General features: G+C 42.9%; 1 protein-coding gene and 1 long non-coding RNA gene across 3 annotated transcripts; one reads left to right on the plus strand and one right to left on the minus strand.

Moving 5' to 3' along the window:
• Positions 1 to 1,788: 1,788 nt before the first annotated feature.
• Positions 1,789 to 3,750, minus strand: LOC127551079 (uncharacterized). Of its 2 annotated transcripts, none has more exons than XR_007951009.1 (3): positions 3,654 to 3,750; positions 2,342 to 2,438; positions 1,789 to 2,112 (listed from the first exon to the last, which is right to left on the minus strand). It is a non-coding gene; the product is annotated as an uncharacterized LOC127551079 (long non-coding RNA). The 2 variants fall into 2 exon arrangements; XR_007951010.1 differs by lacking the exon at positions 3,654 to 3,750 and adding an exon at positions 3,383 to 3,647.
• A 477-nt stretch (positions 3,751 to 4,227) lies between these two features.
• Positions 4,228 to 17,079, plus strand: PCK2 (phosphoenolpyruvate carboxykinase 2, mitochondrial). Its single transcript, XM_051980508.1, has 10 exons — positions 4,228 to 4,317; positions 9,464 to 9,709; positions 10,304 to 10,488; positions 10,574 to 10,777; positions 11,014 to 11,201; positions 11,550 to 11,712; positions 12,229 to 12,447; positions 14,106 to 14,243; positions 14,524 to 14,619; positions 14,881 to 17,079. The coding sequence occupies exons 1-10, from the start codon at positions 4,289 to 4,291 to the stop codon at positions 15,333 to 15,335; spliced, it is 1,923 nt and encodes a 640-aa protein (XP_051836468.1). The 5' UTR covers positions 4,228 to 4,288; the 3' UTR covers positions 15,336 to 17,079.
• The last annotated feature ends 755 nt before the right edge of the window (positions 17,080 to 17,834 follow it).

The raw sequence follows: 17,834 nt of genomic DNA on the forward strand, positions 1-17,834 counted from the left end.
GGTCACAAAGAGTAGGACACACTTAAATGACTCAACAACCACCACCACCCAGGGAACAGACAATAAAGGTCTGAACCAGAGTAGGAGCTATGTGAGAAGGTAGCAGACAAAATGGAATAAATGTGAGAGATTTTATGAAGGAGGAAATGAAAAGATTTGCTAACAATTCTATATAACTGGTAAATACCTATGAGGATTCAAGAAAGACACTAAAGATGCAAATATAGGCAACTAGAAGTATAGTAGTATCCTTAAAATAACTAGGGAAATTTGAAGATTGAACTTTGGGAGAAAGATAATGAGTTCTAGTTGGAGAAACAAGATCCAGACTCTACCATCTAGACCAAGTTAGTTTAATTGCTGTCTATGATAAAGTACATTCCAGCCAGACTTCAAAGCCTGATCACAGGCCAAGATGTTCTACCACCACTAGTGGCCTTTTGAATCCCAGGCTTTTCCCAAGATCAGATTATGTTACTTCCTACAAAAGATACTTTCTAATCTCCCCAGTTCCAATGATCTTCCTGATTTTTCTAATTAATTTCCTATGTAGTTAATATGTTGGCATATTGTTTCCCCTCTAAATAGTAAGCTTCTTGAGGACAGTAAATATTTAATGTTTTAATCTTTAGATTTTCAACACTTAGCCTGGCATATATCATGTTCTCAATAAATGCTAATTGGTTGAAAAAAAAAGATAATGAGTTCTCTCTAAGACATGTTAAATTTGAGATGCCCATAGGATATCCAATTTGAAATGCTCAAGAGACAGTTAATGATGTGGGTTTAGAACTGAGGAGAGAGACAAAGGTTGAATGTATGGATGTGGGGTTCACTAGCATAAAAATAATAAAATCTAAGAAGATTGATATAGTCACCAAGTGTATGTAAAGAGAAAAATAAGAGGGGACCCAGGTCAAAGCTTTGGGGGATACCCACAATATGGGGCCATGATATGGGTGATGAATGATAAACAACAATAAAGGCAGAAAGGAGAAAGTCAAATAAAAATGAGAAAAATCAAGGAGAAAAGAATAAGATCCCAGGAAAGAGCATTTACCAAGTATTATCAAGAAGATAATTTGCAACTGAGGAGAGCAGAGAAATTCTCAAGAAGAGTTATCACTTAAGTAAAGTTTTAAAAGGCAGCTAGGGTCCTTAAAAATCCACGAGGGGAAAAGGCTATCCACACCTGTCCAAAGACAGAGACACAGGAGATAGAAGGAAGATTAGCAAATGGGTCATTTTTGCCTGGAATATAGAGCTGGGTAAAAAACTGTAATGTACAATAATCCTGTAAAGCTAGGTAATCAGATTGGGAAGGGAATGAAAGTGAGCACTAGCACCCTAAAAATCTTAGCAGTCAGATGCTCAAAGAATCAGGTCTCCTAAGGAAAAGAATGTGGTGATGAGATCCTGAGTAACTAGATGGGGATGGCAGAGAAAGATTGAAATATTGATAAAATTACCATCTGAGGCAAGTAGGGGAAAGTCATTGATGGGAATCAGTTCAACTTTATAGCCCCCCCTTTCTGTGGAAGTCGTGATTGATCCCACCTTGCTGTGTTCTGTTGGAAATCTATGTCAAACCCCTGAAGTTAAATTTCCTCTATAAATTGGCCTGTCTCTTAGTCATTGCTGTCGAGAAGATCCTTGCCAGAATCCTTTTTAGTAGGCTGATTTTACACCCAGAAAAAGGTCAGAACCAATGTGACTTCAGAAGGGGCCAAAGAAAATCCCTATGGTGTTTACTATCCAAACAACTCCAAGAAAAATTCCAACAGCATAGAGATTTGTATATAAGATTTATAAATTTGACCAAGGCCTTTGATACTCTCAGTCACAAAGGATTATGGAAAATTAAGTCAAAATTCAGTCGCCCAGAGAAGTTCATCAGTATAGGACATCAATTTCATGATGGCATGCAGGCCGGGTTCTGGACAATGGGCAATGCTCTTGAGTTTTCCCAGTCACTAATGGAGTGAAACGAGGCTGTGTGTTTGCTCCCATGCTTTTTAGCACGATGTTTTCAGCCATGTTGTCAAATGCCTTCAATGAGGACGAACATGGAATCAAAAAGGCAGCTGCCACACTGATGGTAAATTCTTCAACCTGAAAAAGCCAAAATTAAAGTAGAGTAAGTGTTACAGGTGAATGATTTTTTGTTTCCAGGCGATTGTGTACTCAATGCAGCCTCCAAAGCTGAGATACAACAAAGCATAAGTCAATTCTCTGCTGCTTATGCTAATTCTGGCCTGTTAAGAAAACACAGGTCTTCCATCAGCCAGCATTGTATCATCCATATGTGGTAACAGCAAATGCTGTGGGGAGGTTCACTTACTTGCCTTGGCAGTATACTTTCCAGGACTCCACGTTGAAATTGGGATTGCACATGCATAGCTAGAATTAACTCGGTGTTTGGAAGGCTCCGAAGGAAACTGTGGGAAAGGAGAGGTATTAGACTGACTGACTACCAAAGTCTACAGAGCCGTTGTGCTAACCTCATTGTTGTATGCCAGGAAACTGAATGACTTCCATTTATATTGTCTTAGGAAGACTCTGAAGATCACCTGACAAGACACTGAGGTCCTTTCTGGAACTAAACTGCCAAGCATTCCAACTCTACTGCAAAAAGCACAACTCCGTTGGGCTGGCCACATTATTCCAATGCCAAATGTACACTTACCAAAAAAATGATTTTATGAAGAACTCACACAGGGTAAGAGATCACATGGTGGTCAGAAAAAGCAATACAAGGACACTCTCAACTTTTCTCCTAAGAACTTTGGAATCAATTGTATGACAGGAGAGACACCTGACACAGGACTGACCTGCACGGCATGCGCTCAGGAAAGATGCTATGCTCTATGTGCAGAACAGAATTGAATTAGCCCAGAGGAAACTGGAGATGCACAAAAATTAAAGAAGCTAATCCCAAATGATCATAGGGACTTTTTGTTCTGAGCTGTGGTAGAGTATCCTAAACTCGTAGTGGTCTGATCAGCCACAGTCTGGCTCACGGTAACTCGACCTAACAGTGACGTCCTTTTGGTCCTTTTAGAGAACCAAGAACAGACAATCAATATGGCCCATGCCATCCTTGCTCAACCCCTTTGGTTAAGGCTCATGTGATATCTTTCTCATTCCCCTCCCCCATACCTCAGGGTGTCCTTCACCTTCTTATAGCTAACTAACTCTTTTAGGGTGCTAAGCATCCTCTATGGATCTTCCAGTAAAGGGTATAATCCCACCTCATAAAATATTATTCTTTTTTCTCCTGGTTGTGAGTTCCACTAAGGAACTTGACTTTTCCATTGTTAATTGTTAAAAAACCACTTCTCTTTGTAACCCTCTTGTTCTCCCAACACTATTTCATATTTACCATTCTTGGTGTCAAATGCATCTCTTCCTCTTGTCTGTAACCTCTTCTCATAAATAAGCCTATCTTTTGCCAAAAAGAAAGGCCATTGTGAATTCTTCACATGACCGAACCCCAACATTTGGTGCCTACATAAACCTTATTATTTGGTGCTATACCCCAACCACCTCAGCGTTGAAGAGCAGAGAACACTGAATCTGAAGTCAGAGGACCGAGGCCAGAACCCTGGCCAAGAACCAAATAAGGAAAACCTATATGATGGTGGGCCAGTTACCGAACTGCTCCGTGCCTCAGTTTCGTCGACGTAAAATAAAGGGAATTGGATAAAATCATCTTCAGAGTTGCTTTCAGCTCTGAATCTTTGAAGAGACGTTTTCTTTGAGCACCGGAAGTGTTCCTAGGGATCGCAACGCTCATTTTGGAAGACTTTTCCACCAATCTCATAGATCTTCTTCCGTAGCTGTCTCCCCGGAGCAAGAGGTCCTCCGAATTACATCATGCCGAGAGAGGCGGGGTTTGGAATCAGGGGGTGGGTCCAGGCAGAGGAACCGGAGCTGGAATCGACCATCCAATGGGAAAGATCCGAGACCGGGAGAGATGGGGACGCCCCGGCCAGAAGGGCGCTACTGGGGGTGGGGATGGGGTGGACCTAGGGGGATGAAACTGGGTGCCAGCCAGGTAACGGGGTATAATGGTTCCCGCTGTCCCTCCCAGGTTCCGTCCCCAGCTCCGCCTTCCCTGTCTCCTTCTTAAGCAGCTCCCGCCCTAGTCCCGGCTCCCGCCACCGCTGACAGCCGTCGGTCGCTTCCCCCGTGCCCCCCGCCCCCCTTCAACTTTGCTCCCGGGCTCGGGCCCCCCATCCCCCAGCAGCCCCGGCCTAGTGTTCTGCGCGAGCTCCGGTCAGGTCCCATGGCCTCTCTGTATCGCCCCTGTTTGCGGTGAGTGAAGCTTAACCAGGGGTCGCCACCTCCCTCTCCCCAGTTTACCTCTTCCCCACACACACACTCCCCGCGGCTGTACTGGGACTTGAGCCTCTCCCCTGCCACTCTCCCACCCCCATCTTGTCTCCCGGGCATCTCACTGCGCTTTCAGCTCCCCCATCCTTGACCCCGAACTATTTGTGCATCCGTGTCTCTGGGGTCTCCGAACCAACTTGTCTCTCCTCTTTCTTCCCTTTGGTCAGTCTATCTTCTTGCTGACTACCGCGTCCCATTCAATGAACTTCCTTTCCCCTCCTTGCCCTGCCTGACATGCTGGCTTTTTCTTCCCTCTCGGGGAGCGCGGACTGTTCTAACTTCCTTCCCTTTCTCTCCACGCTCTTCACGTGTTTGCCTTTGCTCTTCTCGCCTACTCGGGTTTAATTCTTTCATAAGCTTGGAAGAAAGAGTCTCTAGGCAGCAAGGGAGAAGGACCAATAGTGGGAGCTCTGGGGGGTGAAAGGGGAAAATAATAAGAAAAATTCCTTGTGGAGGTGAGGAGCAGAGCTCCTTTGAAGGAAGTAGGAGGTAAACATCTATTTCCCCGGATTCGCTGGGAACGGAGCCTGGCAAGGAGCCCGGCACAACGTAGGGACCTCTGGGAGTAGGGCACGGAAAGCAAGGGTGACGCGGGGGAGGGAAACAAAGACCGTTGCATTTCTAGGGCCTGCTTCCTCCCCTTAACCCAAGTAGATCTCTTGTGGTTCATCCACCCTGTCTCCCTCGTCCCAGATGCCAACACCCTACTCTCTACTAGCCTGTCCCTGATCCCTATCCCAGGAAGACCTATCCTGGTCCCTTCTCTCTTCACACACTGCTTCAGCCATCGCCTGTGAGCAAAGAGAAAAGAATCCTCTTAAGGAAGTTGGGGGGGAAGAGAGTGGGGGAGCTTCATCATAAACTTCCTAAGATAAAGCTACAATCCACAAGAAAGTTTTTAATTCAATTGATTTCAGCAGTATTTAGGCTACCTCTATCCAGACTTCTATCCAGAAAAAAAAAAAAAAAAAAAAAAAAGACGCCTTCCAAAGAAGGTAGCAGAAGCCTAGAGTCTCCTTATTTTATTACTATGTTTCTCTAGGTTTGATGCAGTTTTGGCGGCACTGGCCAACCTACCTCCTCACCCCAACCTGCTCTTACTTCTGAAACCCTTTTCAGAGAGGAGGGGGAGGGGAACCAGGAAGCCCGGTGCTTTCCTAGAATCTTTTTGTTAGCTGTCTCCACATGGTCACTCCAGGTGTCATTTGCAGAAGCCCTGTAAATGGGTCCCTCTTCCAGATAGATAAGGGGGAGGAAGTGGATTCATATAAGCCAGTTATGTGTGTTTGGAAGTTCTGCTAGGTGACTCCTTTCTAGGTCTGGGTCATAGCTCCATTCTCTCGGTCTTTGCTCTCTCTTAGTTGCCCCTCCCTGGGTTCAGGCCAATCAAAGCCACCCCCTCTTCCCTCCCCCCCCCAAATCCCTCAGAATCTGGAAGGACAGGGTCAGGTCAAAAGAGGTGGTGTCTGTCAACATAGGGCTGAGACACCCTCTCACCCCAGTCCTCCTTGTAAATAGTTCTTTCAGGTCTGCCAGATGGCAGAACTTCTTTCCTCTTTGTTAAAGCTAGTAGCAGTGACTGGAATGGCCAATGTCATCTTCCTGTTGTAAAAACAGCTTTCAGAAGCCCCCAGCTTGTCAGAAGCAGTTTATTGAGTTGCTGAGAGCCATTCTAGAAACACTATTCTACAGAAACTGAGAATTCTATCTCTACTAGCAGAAGTTACAGTTTAGCTTTGAAAGCAGAATAAAGGTACATGGAAAAATATATATAACATTTAGAAAGAAACAAATTCATTAATGTTAGGTAATTGCCAACATAAGGATAAATCTTAAGTATCATTCTGGCTAGTGACATAAAGTTGTCAAGCAGCTTGGCCTAGTGAGAAGCTGAAAAGCAGTTAGGTGGGGTAGTGGATAGGGTGCTGGATTTGGAATCAGGAAATATTGTTGCTATTTCAGGTGTACCCACTCATCCTGATCCCATTTAGGATTTTCTTGTCAAAAGTACTGAGTGGTTTGCCATTTCCTTCCCTGGATAATTTTTCTGGTGAGGAAACTGAGGCAAACAGGATTTAGTGATATACCCAGGGTCACACAGCTAGGAAGGTTGGATATGAATTCAGATTTTTCTGACTTCAGGCCTTGCACTTTTTCCACTGAATCATCTAAGTTTAAATTCAGCCTCAGATGGTAGCTGTGTGAGTCTAGGCAATTCACTTAACTTCTGTCTGATTCAGTTTCCTCATCTATAAAATGGGGATAATAAAAGTACCTATCTCCCAAACTATGAAGATAAAATGAGATATTTGTAAAGGACTCCAAATCTGACACTAAATAGTTATGTGACCTCCATCAATTTCTGTCTTCATTTTAAAGTATAAAAGATTAAGTGATCCTTAAACTTCCTTACAGTTTCTGATATTCTATGATTGTGCTAGTAATAATAGTAATAATAATAATAGTTTACATTTATATATCACAGGCCAGATATGACTCATTTTTTTAACAAATACATATTAAACACACATGATTACATTCAAGGCACTTTAATATGTACTATGAAATATACAGATAAAAGTTAGTCTCCTCCCTCAGTGTGCTGTAATGATAAGGAATAGATAAATATGAGGGGAAATATGAGGGAAAAGAAGATTAAGAAAAAGAAAAGAAAAATCGAGGAAGAAGAGATTCCTTTTCATCTGGGGACTTTGAGAAGGGAGAGAAGGACCCTAAAAGGTAGAGACAAATAAGCTGTATATTTCCAGCATGTAGGACTATTTGGGCAAATCAAGGGGACGTGTGGAAATGTCTGGAGATGGCCAGGCAATTGCAGATAACAGCTAGTAATCCACTGTGGCTTCAACATGGAGAATGATGTGAAATAAAGCTAGAATCATAGGTTGGAATCTTATGGGGAGGGTAATAATGCCAATTTAAAGAGTTTGTTTTTTTCTAATGTTGGCAGTGGTTCCAGCTTAAGTGCCAGGAAGACACTTAACCCTCTCATTGTCTCATCTCTGAGACTATATATAAATTTCAAAGAAGGTGCAGCCCTTCATGGGTAAAAAAAAAAATCTTTACAAGAATTCTCTGTGCCAGTGAAATTGGAAGTCCAGGCCCAGGTCCAGACCCAAGCAAAAGGGAAGTTCTAGAGGTTTCTGAATAGGGAGAGGAATGATATGGTCAGACCTATATCTTAGGAATGATATTTTGGCAGCTAGCTGTAATATGGACTGGAATCAAAAGGGAGAGAAACTGGAGTTAGAGAGACCTGTGAGAAAGCTCTTAGACAAGAAGTAATGAAGGTCTACTTAGTGATTGGAAAGAAGAGGACATGCTCTTAAATATTCTCATACAACCAACAACATTGTCCCCAACAGCAAATATACTCAGATAATCACATGACTATTTTCACATGATATTTGCACATGACTTCCTTATTATACAAATTGATTATCCCTATATGTTTCCAGTTCCATTAAAAATGCATTTGTTACATGTTGGAGATATGAAGATGAAACAATACACCAGTCCCCTCATCTCAGGGAGCACACAATATAGTAGTAAAAATAGATTTACATAGTATTTCAGATGTTTCACGATACTTTTATGAATCATATTATTTAATTTTTTTGGTGGGGAGGAAAGAACTTGTAATTTTACTGGGTTAAGGAACTTTTAAAACAATCTACTATTTTAAAATAAAGGTAGAGGCACACAGACTTAATAACTCATAATTTTTTACAAATCATTATCAAAAATGATAGCACTATGGAAAAAATTGAATTTAAAGTAAAAATTAACAAAACAGTAGAAAAAAAGGCCTTCTCTATCATTTCTTTTAAATTAGAAAATAAATTTTAAAACCCATCCAGCTTATTTCAACATTTTAAACTTATTACCTTAAAAGTCCTTTAGTAGTTTATATAGATTTAACATTTGGGGAGTGTTATAGGACTAAAGTTTACTGCTTTAAGGAATCATTCTTGATTATGCAAAAAAGAATATTCAACACCAATGGACCCCGGTCAATTTGGGATTTTTTTTCCATTTTTAATAGCATTTTATTTTTTCAAATATATGTAAAGATAATTTTCAACATTCATGTTTGTAAAACTTTGTAGGAACTTTTCTCAACCAGTGTGGATGGGCAGCTACTCTCTAACTTATAGTCTGAGAGAGTTACCTGGGAAAGAGAGATTAAAGACTTGCTCAAAGTCACATGACCAATGTTTCAAAGATCTTCCTGACTCCATTGGCTGTCCATTATGACAAATTGTCTCTCATCAAATTTGATTCTTACAACAATCTTATCGATAGGTAGTTCAAGTAGCATCTCCATTTTATAGCTAAAGGTTCAAAATCACATTATCACAAAGTCAGGAGCAGAATAAAAACTCAAACCTAGTCTTTTGCTTTATGATGGTGAAAATCCAGGGCTACTTTCATTACATGTAGCACACAGCTCCCATACAGCCTACCCTCATTCCAAATCATCCTCTGGGTGTCACAAATACATTATTGGCAGTCCAACGTGTATAGATATGCTACAATGCACTCTCATTTCTTTTTTCAGAACAACGCTCTTTTATTATTTCAAAACTTGTTTCACTTTTTAATTTTCTGTTCTATCTTCTGACTTTTTATTTTTTTTATTTTTTATTATAGCTTTTTATTGACAAAACATATGCATGGGTAGTTTTTCAACACTGACCCTTGCAAAAACCTCTGTTCCAACTTTTCCCCTCCTTCCCTCCACACCCTCCCCTAAATGGCAGGTAGTCCCATTCATGTTAAATATGTTAAAGTATATGTTAAATACAATATATGTATACATATTTATATAGTTGTCTTGCTACACAAGAAAAAACAGATTTAGAAAAAAGGTAAAAATAACCTGGGAAGAAAAACAAAAATGCAAGCAGAAAGAGTGTAAATGCTATGAGTGGTCCACGTTCATTTCCCAGTGTTCTTTCATACAATGCACTCTCATGTGCTTGTTTCCACCCCCCATCTCCCACCAAGTGTCCACCCTGGTCATCACTCTTCTTTCCTTCTCTCCTAGGCTGGGTTGGCATGGTTTGTGCCCCTGGGGCTACGCTCCAAGCCGTGGCAACCATGCATTGCGGATAACCAGTGGAGATTTGGGTCAGCTTCCAGCTAAGGTGAGGGACTTTGTGGAACGAAGTGCCCGCCTGTGTCAACCAGAAGGCATCCACATCTGTGATGGCAGTGAGACAGAGAATGATTCCATACTGGCCCTGCTGGAACGTGAAGGCCTTGTTCGAAAGCTTTCCAAGTATGACAACTGGTGAGTGCTGGTAACAGATAGGCCCAGAGGCTAAACTTCTGAGGTGCTGAGACAAGCCAAGGACTTACACAGGTCTGTCTTAGTGAACCAACCCAATGAGAATAACAGGTGAGGAATCCTGGAAGGAAAACTATCATGGGCTGGAAGAATATCTTCATTTTTATGTTGAAATGGAGAAGATGCAGATCAACACCTTTGAATTTTAGATTACCAAGCCTGCACACTTTTTGCTTAGGATAAAAGCAGTCACAGTCCTGGGAACATAGTCTAACCTTAATTTGGAGTCTGTAAATCTGATAGATTTCAGGGGCTTTGAGAACTTAGTTGAGAAGTTTCTTTTGTAATTCTGTATATTTTATACATTTAAAAAGATTAGATTGAGAATGGGTCCATAGGCTTCACCAGATTGCCAGAGGAGTCTAGCACACAGAAAAAAGGCTGAGGACCCCTGGTCTGAGTGATTAAAATCCTATGGGAAGAGGAAAAACAGGGTCTGTGACATACACTGTAGACCCTGAGTAAATGGGAGGAGGAGGAAAGGGATGCCTTCTCAGGTCTTAAGTGACCACTATTTTCCTGGTACCCCCTTCCCAGTTGGCTGGCTCGAACTGATCCCAAGGATGTGGCCCGAGTAGAAAGCAAGACGGTGATTGTGACGGAGTCTCAGAAGGACACAGTGCCCATCCCAGCTGATGGAGTCCATGGACAGTTGGGCAACTGGATGTCACCAGCCCAGTTTCAGAAAGCTCTAGATGAGAGGTTTCCTGGCTGCATGCGGGGTAACTCTGGGCAAGGGACATAGACATGAATTGGGAGATGGGAAAGGTTGAAGCGAGGATTTCTGACCTGGCTTTTCTTCCTCAGGCCGCACTATGTATGTGCTTCCATTCAGCATGGGCCCCGTGGGGTCCCCCCTATCTCGTGTGGGTATTCAACTGACTGATTCCCCCTATGTGGTAGCCAGCATGCGAATAATGACCCGACTTGGGAAGCCTGTGCTTCAGGCCCTAGGGGATAAGGACTTTGTCAAATGTCTGCACTCAGTGGGCCGACCTTTGCCCCTGGAAGGTGAGAATCAAGCCCTAGAAATCCACCCCAACTCCCATCCTGAAAGAAGAGCCTAAGACACTATCTACTGAAAGAGGAAACTGAAATTCTGTCCCCAAATGCCCACCCTCCTGAGAACCTCCCCCTTAAGCTTCCCTCCTCTGCCTAAGAGAGAATGCCCCTCAAGAAAGACCTCTCCCCAAACCCCTTGAAGTTGTATGTCCTTGCCAGAGGCCTCCATAAACAATTGTCCTCAGGGGAGCTGGTGAACCAGTGGCCGTGCAACCCTGAGAAAACCCTGATTGGCCATGTGCCTGACAAACGGGAGATCATCTCCTTCGGCAGTGGCTACGGAGGCAATTCCCTGCTGGGCAAGAAGTGCTTCGCCCTTCGCATCGCTTCCCGCCTGGCCAGAGATGAGGGCTGGCTGGCTGAGCACATGCTGGTGAGGGAGGGCCCAGGGATGAGGAGGACTGGCTGCTGAGGGTGGGAAAAAAAAGTACCCGTCCCGTCCCCACCAAAGCTACCCCAGCCCTCTTCCCATTGCTCACACTGCTTTGTTGGAGGATCCTTGGACTCTTGGCTGTCCCCAGACCAGGTTTCCCTGCCTGTCCAGAATTCAGGTGGCAGGGAAGGGCAGCTATTTAATCAACAGACCCTCTTCTTCCCTATTAACTCATAAGGGACCACTTCTAGTTCTACAGACGGCTATACACAGAGCCCTTTCTTGCTTCTGCAGAACTTCTATAACTTTAGCAGTGTGCATATGATTATTTCCCCTGTTCTCCTTCAGATCCTGGGTATCACCAACCCTGCTGGGAAGAAACGCTACATATCAGCTGCTTTCCCTAGCGCCTGTGGCAAGACTAATCTCGCTATGATGCGGCCCACTCTGCCTGGTTGGAAAGTGGAATGTGTAGGTGATGACATTGCCTGGATGAAGTTTGACAGTGATGGTGAGAAGCCTTACACACTCACACACACACACTCTCTCACACACACACTCTCAAACCCAGATATACACATACATACACGGATACACACACACACACACACACACACACACAAGCACTCACACAGATACACACATACTTTCACACAGATACACACTCATACACACATACTCACACACACACACAGATAGATACACACTCACACAATCTCACACCCAGATACACACATACATGCTTTCTTTCCCATTCATCCAGTTAGCCATTCCTTAGCTGTTGTGGAACTAGAACAGCCCTCCCTCCTGTCCCAGTAGGGATCACCCCTGCCCTACATACAGCACGGTGCCCAGCATTGCCCAGGAGCAATTGCTCCTTGTTCAGGAGCCCTTTCTCCTGCAGTTACCATTGGCTTTGGGCCAAGAAGGGCAGCAGGGTATAGAGTTATGAAGTTACTTGTCTTGCCTCATCTCCCACCTTTTCTCTCCCCACCCTCCTACCTACTCTCCTGACTTTCTTCCTCAGGCCGCCTTCGAGCTATCAACCCTGAAAATGGCTTTTTTGGTGTGGCACCTGGAACATCAGCAATGACAAATCCCAATGCTATGGCCACAATCCAAAGCAATACCCTCTTCACCAACGTGGCAGAGACTAGTGATGGTGGCGTGTACTGGGAAGGCATTGACCAGACCCTTCCCCCTGGGGTCACTGTCACTTCCTGGTTGGGCAAGACTTGGAAACCTGGTAAGTAAAGAGGACCCAGTTAAAGGGCAAAGGTTCAGAGTATGGTGAATAGAGGGAAATGTTTTCCCTACTTCAGACTCTACTTTGTTGTTCATTCTTTAATTGTTTTGGTCTTACTTGATTCTGTGATCCCATCTGGGGTTTTCTTGGCAAAGATCCTGAAGTGGGTGGCCATTTCTTACTACAACTCATTTTACAGATGAGGAAATAAGGCAAACAGGTTTAAGTGACTTGCCCAGGGTCACACAGATACTTTTTCCTGACTCCAGGCCTGGGCACTCTATCCACTGCACCACTTACCTGCCCCCACTAGATCCTTGGAATTCCAACCTCCTCCAAAACCACAGTATTACAAAAGCCTTTTCCTCTAAAACACCTACCCCAACAGTCCTTACAACCCAGCAAGAACTTTTTTCCCCCTTATTCCTTAAAGTCTCCTTGTGGAAGAAGGGAATATTCATCTTACTTAGTGCTCAGTTCCCCCTTTCTACAGCCTAACCCTGGCATCATCCTTCATTATATAAATACTGTTATTAAGCTTAGTCTACCTCCCCTCACCTTTTTCCTCAGGCTAAGTAATCTCAGTATTACCCCATAAACTAGTTTTTCAATCCTTTCATCATCTTTGGGTCCTTCTTCTGCCTCCTCCCTCAACTGTTTCTGTCTCTCTGAAGTTAATAAGTACGAACTCTTGTGGGGGTCAAAGGAGAGAGGAACATAATGGAAGAGAGGTCTCTTTGTGGTTTCTACAGACTGTATTCATACTTTAAGGGTCCATTATCACAGTCACCCTCCTCTATGTAATCACCCTTCATCTTCTTAAAGACCATCATTAAGTTCCATACTACACTCCCAATCCTTCCCATTCAGTAGAGGAAACCCAGAAAATTAAATCTTTCCCTGTAGGTCAGTTTCCCAAACCTTTCATCATATTTGGATCTAGCGATATAACTAAGAAGTCTTGTGGCTAATGCCAGTTGCCAAATACATACTCTATCACAGGGTACTGAGGTAGAAGAGGATGAGAGAGGGTAGAATGGCAGATCACCTGCTCCCTGAATGAGCAGTCAGAATCAGAGGAGATAATGTTAACCAGGTGTCTCCCAGCCCAGAAATCTGACCTGTAATTCGCAAGTTAAAAAGAACAGTGTTTCTACACTTAGGTGGTTTTCCATTGGAGCATCTCCCCACCTTTAGTCCCTACACATTTTTCTGAGGTGTGCCTAAGTGCTGCATATTGTCTGCATAATAATCTGCATATTATATATTCGACAAGTTAAGCTAAGCACTGACTTTTATACTCCAGTCAGATCTAAGAAGAGAAGATCAAAAGAATCTCCTAATGACACACCAGGGATAAACTTCTGCTTACTCTAAACCAAGTAGTTTGTTTATAAGGGGAACTGTCACATCACAAACCTCAAATCTTTGATGGATCCTAGGTACTCTCACATTTCCTTATCATGCAAACAATAAACCCAAGCACCAAAGGAGAAAGCTCAACACACTCTTTCTGGGGTATGGCACTAACTCCAGAGTTGGAGAAAGCATCCATCACCCTGTCCTGAGTTGCAGGAAGACTACCCAAAGAGTCATGGACAAACAGCCAGATACCTACAGGGTTGGATTCAAAGTAAAAGTGTCTGTCTCTGTGTCAGGTGACAAGGAGCCCTGTGCACATCCCAACTCACGATTCTGTGCCCCGGCTCGCCAGTGCCCCATCATAGACCCCGCATGGGAGGCCTCTGAAGGTGTACCCATAGATGCCATCATCTTTGGAGGACGACGACCCAAAGGTATGGTCTGTGCAGGCTCAGTGTTTGAATTATCTGCCTTCTGGGTCAGTGATCTAGTTCTACATAGGGAGCCTTTTCCCTCCTTCTATACAGGAGTTAAGCTTTCAACTGAAGGAAGGAGCCCTTCTTCAGAGTTCCCATCTCCCCTACTCCAGAGACTAAGAGGAAGATGGGGGTCCAAGTTGATCCATAGAGCACTGGAAGGAACATGATAGGCAGAGGGGATCAGTTGAAGGCTGGGAAAAGGGCTGTCTATAATTCTGCTTAATTGGCTTCCCAGGAGTACCCCTAGTATATGAAGCCTTCAATTGGCGCCATGGTGTCTTTGTGGGCAGTGCCATGCGCTCTGAGTCCACTGCTGCAGCTGAACACAAAGGTAAATCCCATTGCCCATCACTATTCACACACCCTCCCCTTCCTGGCTTTGCTTCTTTAGGCAGACCCCGATCACTAACCATTCCTTAAGCCTCTTCTTATTCCCTGACCCTATCCAACTTCACATCAAGCCAATGACCCTAAAGGAAAGCTGTCTCCATTCTGCTCCTTCATCATGCATTGAGGGAATCTATTACATAGCTCTCCCAACCCTTTCCCCTTCCAAGCAAAGACAGCCTATACCTCTATTCCACTTTCCCAGGGAAGATCATTATGCACGATCCATTTGCTATGCGGCCCTTCTTTGGCTACAACTTTGGGCGATATTTGGAGCACTGGCTGAGCATGGAGGGGAGGCCGGGAGTTCAGCTTCCCCGGATCTTCCATGTCAACTGGTTCCGGCGGGATGCAGCAGGTCGATTCTTATGGCCAGGCTTTGGGGAGAATTCTCGGGTGCTGGACTGGATCTGCCGTAGGCTGGAGGGCGAGGAGAGTGCTCAAACAACACCAGTGGGGCTGGTGCCAAAGGAAGGGGCACTGAATCTGAGTGGCTTGGGGTCTGTGGACTTCTCTGAGCTATTTTCATTGCCTAAAGAGTTCTGGCAACAGGAGGTCCGTGAAATACAAAGCTACCTGAGGGAACAGGTCAATCAAGACCTACCCCGGGAGGTATTGGCTGAGTTAGAGGCACTGGAGGGGAGAATACGAAAAATGTGATCTTTAAACAATCTGCAAAGATAGAGATGGGGGGCAAGATACATACACAGAATAAGAGAGAATGTACTAGCTACCTCCTTTTAACAGGGGAACTACAGACAGAAAGTTGCAAAAACTAAAAGCATCTTTGATTAGATTAACACCTTTTATAGAAGCCACAAAACAGGCCATAGGCCATTAAACCTATTTTCTAGGCTGTTGTTTCAACAATAATTACCATTTATTTTGCATAACATTTGTAGAACTTTCATTAACTATCAATATGCATAGGTAGTATTCACTATTTTCAACATTCCTGGACTAGTTCTATGCTCATCCTCCCCCCAACTCCTTAATCTATTCCCATTGAAATCTTTCCTAATCACACTTGCAAAAAGCTCCTATCTAGTTGCATGAATCACTTCTACTGCTACCAATATACTTGTAGTGTTCCATACTACTATTGAGGAGCCCAAGTAGGAAGGAGGTGAGGGGGAAATGTGCAATCTTCATTCTCCCAACATAGAGGGTATACAGCAAGAGAGCTGGATTTAGAATTTGAATCCTACTCTGCTGTGCTATCTGTGTGACCTTAAATAAGTTCCTTAACTTGTCTCTGGGTATCTCAGTAAAATGAGGGGTTCCCAAATCTCCAAGGTCTCTTCTAACTATAACTCTATGATCCTGAGTTGTAGAATCCACAGTCAGCCCAAACTTGGGGCTATGAACTTTAAATTTTTGGCTTCAACGACTAGCAACATAAAGTTGGGGCAGCTAGATGGCACAGTGGATAGAGCACCAGCGCTGAAGTCAGGAAGACCTGAGTTCAAATCCTGCCTCAGACACTTAATACTTCCTAGCTATATATATTCCTAGGATTTCTTCCTCTTTTATCAACCTTCTTACCCAATATCCTACCTTTCTCCAATTTACCAATCTCAAATTATTCTCTACCACAAGACAGAAAAAAGTGTTCAAAACCTCACACCCAACAAAGTCTTGGTTCTCCTTGCAATAAATCAATCCTCTTCCATGTGCTATGGAGAAATCCTAGAGTCAATGAAAAAAGTAAAAGATTTGGAGTCATAAGAGCTGAATTCAAATCACAGTTCCAACACTCCCCATATATGTCATAACCTCTCTGGGTTTCACTTTTCTTGACTATTTGAAGCAAGGGAGTTGGACAAGATAACCAACAAGGTACCTTCAAGCTCTAAATCTATGATTCAAGTGACCGCTTCTTGTTTATATGTCTGGTCTCTTCTCTCTTGCATAAATATCTCTAACATCTTCATCCATTAACTTCCTAGAAATAAGTTTAGTAAATTTACAAATGATGCTGAGGTGGGTGTCATTGGTGATTTCTACCCAGATAATATGACCAGATCTGATTAATAAAATGGAATTCGCAGAGAACCCTTCAGGGGAGAGTTTGGGAGGGAAAGGATGTGGTGAAAAGAATAATCCTGAATCAGATAAGAGATCACTGGCTGAATTAATAAAACAAAAAGCTCTATGAGTCATGCTGAAACCAAGTCCACAATACAATATATAGTTGTTTTTTAAAGTGAACACAATCCCACTCCCAATAATCCAATGGTTCTCTGATTTTATCAATGTCCAGTATTATAAATGAAGGTATATATGTTCTGGCCCATCCTTTGTAAATCTGTGGCCTTCTAATATAGGAGTCCACTCAATGTACAGAGAATTGTTTTTTGTTCTTTTGACATTGTAAAAATTCCAGTAAAACACAATAGCTGACCATCTGTTACTTTTGCATACTTAGAAAACTACCAAAAAGACCTCCTAATTAAATTAACATGTACTGAAAGTACATGAAAGTGCATGAGCATTGCACAATGGTAGAAAAAAATGTTAGAAAATGTTTCAAGAATAAGAAATGCAAAAAGTTTGTTGAATGTACAGAAGTCACATGTTTATATATATATGAATACTTCAAGAAGATTTGGGGGGTAATAGACATGTGAAAAAAGACAACAAAAATGAAATTAATTATATTTTAACATACAGGGAATACATCATTACTATGGGAGGAGATATTCCTGAATCAGCTGTCTGTATCACAGACCACTTACTTGAAAGAACAAAGTTCAAAATTAATAGAAAACCATCAAGAATAAAAACGAGGGAGTGGGGTGAGAAATATAGCATTCCAGTGCAAAAACTTCAACTACCATAGCTGTTTACTATTAAAAAATCACAAGGGACAACTAGGTGATGCTGGATAGAGCACCAGCCCTAAAGTCAGGAGAACTGAGTTTAAATCTGGCTTCAAACACTTAACACCTCCTAGCTTGTGTGATCCTGGGCAAGTCACTTAAACCCAATTGCCTCAGGGGGAAAAAAAAAAGAAAAAAATCACAAACATGTGGGCTTCATAAATAGTACATCTTAACTGCAGGTTACTCTCTTCCATCCTTGTCCCACTGCAGTCCTGTGTCCTGTTCTAGAATGCACAGTTAAAGATGGCATGATTAAAGATTTAGAAACACATTA

The sequence above is a fragment of the Antechinus flavipes genome, chromosome 2, assembly GCF_016432865.1.
Source record: "Antechinus flavipes isolate AdamAnt ecotype Samford, QLD, Australia chromosome 2, AdamAnt_v2, whole genome shotgun sequence".
Classification (NCBI taxonomy): domain Eukaryota; kingdom Metazoa; phylum Chordata; class Mammalia; order Dasyuromorphia; family Dasyuridae; genus Antechinus; species Antechinus flavipes.